At 38.7% G+C, this 5,341-nt stretch overlaps 1 protein-coding gene across 2 annotated transcripts; it reads right to left on the bottom strand.

Moving 5' to 3' along the window:
- Positions 1-1,338: 1,338 nt before the first annotated feature.
- r3hdm4 (R3H domain containing 4) lies at positions 1,339-5,291 on the bottom strand. 2 transcript variants are annotated; one of them, XM_037250079.1, is made up of 8 exons: positions 5,134-5,291; positions 4,223-4,380; positions 4,001-4,125; positions 3,776-3,893; positions 3,511-3,596; positions 3,177-3,262; positions 2,863-2,918; positions 1,339-2,761 (listed from the first exon to the last, which is right to left on the bottom strand). In XM_037250079.1, exons 1-8 carry the CDS (start codon positions 5,172-5,174, stop codon positions 2,658-2,660), a joined length of 774 nt encoding a protein of 257 aa, XP_037105974.1. In that variant the 5' UTR covers positions 5,175-5,291; the 3' UTR covers positions 1,339-2,657. The 2 variants fall into 2 exon arrangements, with proteins under 2 accessions (XP_037105974.1, XP_037105975.1); XM_037250080.1 differs by lacking the exon at positions 2,863-2,918.
- Positions 5,292-5,341: the final 50 nt, after the last annotated feature.

Raw genomic sequence — 5,341 nt, 5'->3', positions numbered from 1 at the left:
CTGCACACTCAGGCCATTGGTTGACAAACAGCAATCAAATGCAAATTCCTAACCTCTGAATCAGCGGGGGCCAACCCCTCAGTCATCACCCCCCACCCCCTCGGAGGAGGGGGGGGGGGGGCTGCTCAATGCGCCGGTGCTCCACCTCCATGTAATCGTGACACTCAGATTCATTAAAAAGATACATTCGAATAAAAGGAAAGGATCATCTTTAGAAATCGATATAAGTGACATGGCTTCAAAAAAATCAATTGATTTTCACATGTTTGCACGAGAAAGCAAAACATTATCCCTCAATATGATGCAGTGCAATTCACTGCAAAGTAACCACAACTACTGTCAGAAAATAGTGTTAAATCAATACCCCTCAGTCAAAACTGAAAACTATTTTTAGATGGAAGAACTTTTGCATTATTGCGTATAACTTGTGCAAGTATCCCAACTGTGACGCACACTTCACTGTGAAAAGAAAAAAGAAAAAGTAAAGCCCTCATATAAAAATATTCTGTGGCTAGAACATTTATCTTTGGGCCTTAGGTGCATGGACACAGAAAAAACAAACTTGCAGAAATGACAAATCAATATTTGCTCAAAAACTGGCACTCTGTCCACAATTCTGTTCACGACTAAAGCCAATTACTGATAATCTCATCATGTAACTCATTATGAGTCATTATGACAAGCGCAAAAGAGGATTTACAATTTTGCACATTGGGTTCAGTATTCAAATCATGGTTCGGAATGAGACTTCATTTCACATTCATTACACAAAATGAAAACAAAATGCAAAACATCAAACAACTTATCTTTCGTGTAAACAGGAGCAGATTTAATGATATTTAAATGAAAAAAACAACAACGGTTGAACCACTGCTTGCAGTAAATTAGGTCATAATTTTAACATATTGACAAAAGCGTATCATTAGTCATTAGACTTGTGCGAGGCAGTCATAGTTTGCATTCCTCACATAAGTTTCGTTTGGAAACTCGGTAAGCTTCTATACAATTCCAAAATATCAAGTTATTTCAATCAAAAACATCTTAAGAGATCAATTGACATAATATCAAATTGTTTGAGCTTTTATAATAAAATATTTCAACGCAATAGAAGAAAAGCGTGAGGCAAAACTACTGGTGAGTATTCTGGGTCTACTCGTAGAGCCCAGGAGGCGTCTAATGCAAGAAACTATCAATGTTCAAACGAATTTCCACTAGCCTCTTTTCTGGACGTTGTGGCATTTCTGTATACAACAGTGACACCTAGCGGACAGAGTAAGAATAATTACCTGCCTAACATTCATACCCATTTAAGGTAAAACGACTGAGAGCAGAAGATGGTGCGCTTTAAAGTCATGTTTATTAAACTGTTAAATCAGACATGGCTTCCAGAATTTTCATGCACATAATCCAAAAAGAAAAATACAACGTTGTAATGATAATTATAAATAAGCACCATAACCGTAGCACACTCAAATATGTACACAATCTTGTGTGTAAAATGATCACACCCAAAGGCTTAATATTTACAGTATGAATAATAGAAGGCGTTGGCAAATAAAGATGATACATGATCATCTTGAAGAGTGAAATTACAACATGACATTCCGTGGTAAAATCATACACCACCTGAGAAATTAGATTTCATACAAACTTTGGTTGTTGACAACAAAAGTCAACAGATCAGATTCCATGAAGACACTGGGATTTGATTTGCTTAAAAATAACCTGCTATGTGTTTCTAAAGTTCAGGAAAGTACAAACGTAGAAATAGATTTGCTTTCCTAAGGCAGAAGTGCTTCTTCACAACCTTTTTTTTTTTTTTTAAACTGGTTAGTCCATACTACGTACAAAGACAAAAGTACTCATTTAGCTACAGCACAAGGGTGAGACATTTCAATGACCATGATTCATGCACTAACTAGTTCGTTAATCCTACAGGCTAATGCCGCTAATTGGTAAAGCAATTTTGTTTTATACCGCCACCCAAAAGCATTTTTTTCTCAACTCATGTTATCATCATTATAAGTCATGATTCATATCTAGAACTTTTTTTTCTGCATGACAAGGTCCTTTAAGTATAGTACTGTATACATAATTCCCAAGTAAAAACACAATTGGAAATATTACTATTAAATCATTAATTCGCTAGAAATGAATGGCTGACCTCGATGTAAATGTATCCAACTAGATATCCTTTGGATTTTGCCATGTACAGTATCTCATTAAGTAAGTAACACACAATTAAAGTAACATTTCTCTACTGACAAGTTAAAGAAAACACAGTTCATCAACCCATGACCAAAAATTTGTCAAACATGAATGTTCTGTTATGAAGACAAAAACTGAGAACATGCACCATCAAATGTCAGCACGTCAAGCACCGAGTGAACCACAGGATTGCGGCGGGGCAAAATATTAACGTCATTAATAACTTCCCTTTTAGACACATTGTACTTAATTGAGGACTTTGCATCTCAGCAGTGCATCCAAACTGCTATGTAACACGTTAATGAACAAATTTGATTCCTAGATAATCAAGTCAGAGGCCCAACCAGGCTCAATCTTGCAGATGGTACATTTCTCTGACCGGTATCAACCTCACCGAGGATATTGTTGCGCACACATTTAAGGCCAGGCTGGTGAGTGTGAGCCTCATCTTAGCACCTTTGGTCCAAATAGGCCGACAGCAAAAGTGCGGGAGGCAGGAAGTCCTCCTGTTTGTTGACCACTTCAGTCTGACGACACCCATTCAAGTTGCTGCCTGGGAGAACAACAACATTTGAATATGATCGGCTGATTCGCATGGGGGGTGTACACTTTTAATAGCCACTGTCAGTGAAAAGATCCCAAGGCCACACTCACTTGAAGAGACGAGGTCCATGTACTGGCAGACGGCATGGAGCAGCAGCCTTTCAAAGCTGAGCCACAAACAAGAAAATCCACATCAAGCAATTAACTGCAACCTGATGTGATTTAAACGGCACATTGGAATCTTGGAATGTTGTTGTTTTGCTACATTAGTTTCAGTAGAACAAAAAAAAAAAAAACTGTGTTCTATGGTATGAGGGATCCATGCTACTGTATACAATACTTGACCAACATTTTTTTTCCCCCAGACAAAAGACCAACACTGAGTGGAAACATACTACACATGGAGGAAAAAAAAAACCACCCACCTGCTGGAGAGGTTGGCTGTGTAAACTGAATGAGGTTGCGTGAGGAAGAAGCTCAGAACGTTTTCTTCAAGGACTTCCAGCGTTCCCTGTGAGAAAGAAGGGAAGATGATGAGGAGAAGCAACAAACTGACAAAAACAACCGCACATATCTTTCCGCTTTTATTTCCATACATGAAAATGCATTTGGGAATGCTTCACAAATCAAAACATGGAAAAATAGGAGTGTTGAAAAAAGGAGCTGTGCACACCTATTAAACAACTTTAAGTGCAAAGATGGATCAAAAAATAAAACAAAGCATAAATAAAAGAATCATTTTTCTAAGAGCGCACTCACCACAGGGATTTGTCTTCGTCTCAAAGTTGTTCGCAGTCTCCGGTCGATTCGCTGGAAACATTCCTGAGCTGTGAAGGCAGGATTTACTGTGGAAAGACAACTTGGATAATAAAACACAGCCACAACAATGAATCAATTAGTAAGTGAACTATTGACGTGAAATATCTTTCTTTACCTTGATGGCATCAAATTTTCAGGTTTTATACACCAAAGTCAAAGTTTGCTGAAACTACTTTGGAATATCCGTGGCTTTTGAATGAATTACCATTCCTCTGGTCTTTAAGGAGACAACTGGCGAGTTTCTTCTTGGCCACTTCCTGCTCGAGCAGAGACAAAAGTCTCTCCTGCTCTTCTCCAGAGCATTTCATGAAGTCACTCCATGGCTAAGAGAACAAGAAGTGGTTTTACAAAGTGGACATGAACAGATCTGATCCAGCAGCAGAAACTTGAAAAAAAAAAGAAAAAAAGAAAAGACAGGGTGAGCATTAACCTCGATGTAGTCATCATTGGTCCAGGCCTCCGTGAAGATAGACGGGATTGCTGGAGTACTGCAAACTTCCAGTTCATCTTTGGAACACTCGTCGTCCTTCTCAAGAAGATTGGCAAGAAAACGTGCTGTTTTTTTTTTTTAAATACACAGTATAAGAAAGATCAAAATATAACAATATATGAGCTAATATTCCCAATCTAGTGTTGTCAATTTGTAGCTTACTGTTCTCCTGTCGGCGCAGGCTCTTCTTGCCTTTGGCTCGCGGCGTGAGGTCAGAGTTGCGGATGGCTTGGTTGATATAGAACTGTTTCTTTTTGCTGGGACACGCTCGCTTGGCTGGAGAGTTGGGCAGGGAGGTGCATTTACGCTCCTCAATCAGGCTGCCAACACAATCGAAACACCTTTTACAATATTCAAAGGAACCCTCATTCTGAGTTTAGAAGGGTGCTGCAACACACTTTCGTGTTCACTACTTCCCCAATCAACAATGATGATTTTTCGAAGGACTCTAACACGCTGCAGGAGTGTTTTGATGCCACTTTTTTTATTTTTATTTTTAGGTGCTCTATAAATAAGTCGAGTTGAGTTACCCATTGACCAGACAAGCCATGCAGTCTCGTTTCATATTAAACTGTTGTTAAACATTTGAAAATAGTTGTTTATTAAGAATTGTATTTACATACATGTCTTTACTAAAGGGACCTATTTTCTCAAGGATGGATTTATATTCTTATTCGTGCAGGTGGTACCGTTATAATGACGAGTGCAGCCAATGTAGGTCAGTAGATGAAGTACTGCAGTGGATGATGCAATGTTTACCCGTGAGGGCTTTAAATAACAGCAGAACGTCTCCGTTAACACAAAAACAAAGATTTAATAAAGAAAAAGTGAATTTCAACTTCGATGAATTTCTCACTGACAAACAAAAACGATCCAAGTGCAAACAATGACAGGGGAACTCAATATTAACCAAATAGACAATAAAATGAACAATAGTATTGATCGGAAATCAGACGCGAAATGTCAGTGCACTTACTACACTGTACGAGGACAAAAGAGGACAAAAAAGTCCATTTAAATGGACATTAGTAGAGTGGCTAGGCTAATGATCGACACGCGTCATTTTCACTCACATGTAATCCTGCTCTTCATGGTGGTTTGTCACAACGACCATTTTATTACAAAGGATTGAACCGTGGCTAGAACGAATGTTTAAGGCTCCAATGTTAGCAGTAGCTAACTAGCTTGGACAGACGATAAAAAATAGCTAGCCCGTCCCAGTCCCGCCCCACCAAAGATCGAACGAAAACGAAGTAGTTCACTCGCCACAAGATTTGATGG

The sequence above is a fragment of the Syngnathus acus genome, chromosome 4 (genome assembly GCF_901709675.1).
Source record: "Syngnathus acus chromosome 4, fSynAcu1.2, whole genome shotgun sequence".
Taxonomy (NCBI): Eukaryota; Metazoa; Chordata; class Actinopteri; order Syngnathiformes; family Syngnathidae; genus Syngnathus; species Syngnathus acus.
Note: the sequence above shows the minus strand (reverse complement) of the source record. Positions and strands in the feature narration are given on the sequence as shown.

Excerpts from the sequence above, each read along its gene's own strand:
- r3hdm4 (XM_037250079.1), bottom strand. The coding sequence starts at position 5,174 with ATGGTCGTTGTGACAAACCACCATGAAGAGCAGGATTACAT. Across the intron at positions 3,894-4,000 it reads CCAATGATGACTACATCGAG|CCATGGAGTGACTTCATGAA; the intron begins GTTAATGCTCAC and ends TTGTTCTCTTAG. Across the intron at positions 3,263-3,510 it reads GACGAAGACAAATCCCTGTG|GGAACGCTGGAAGTCCTTGA; the intron begins GTGAGTGCGCTC and ends TCTTTCTCACAG.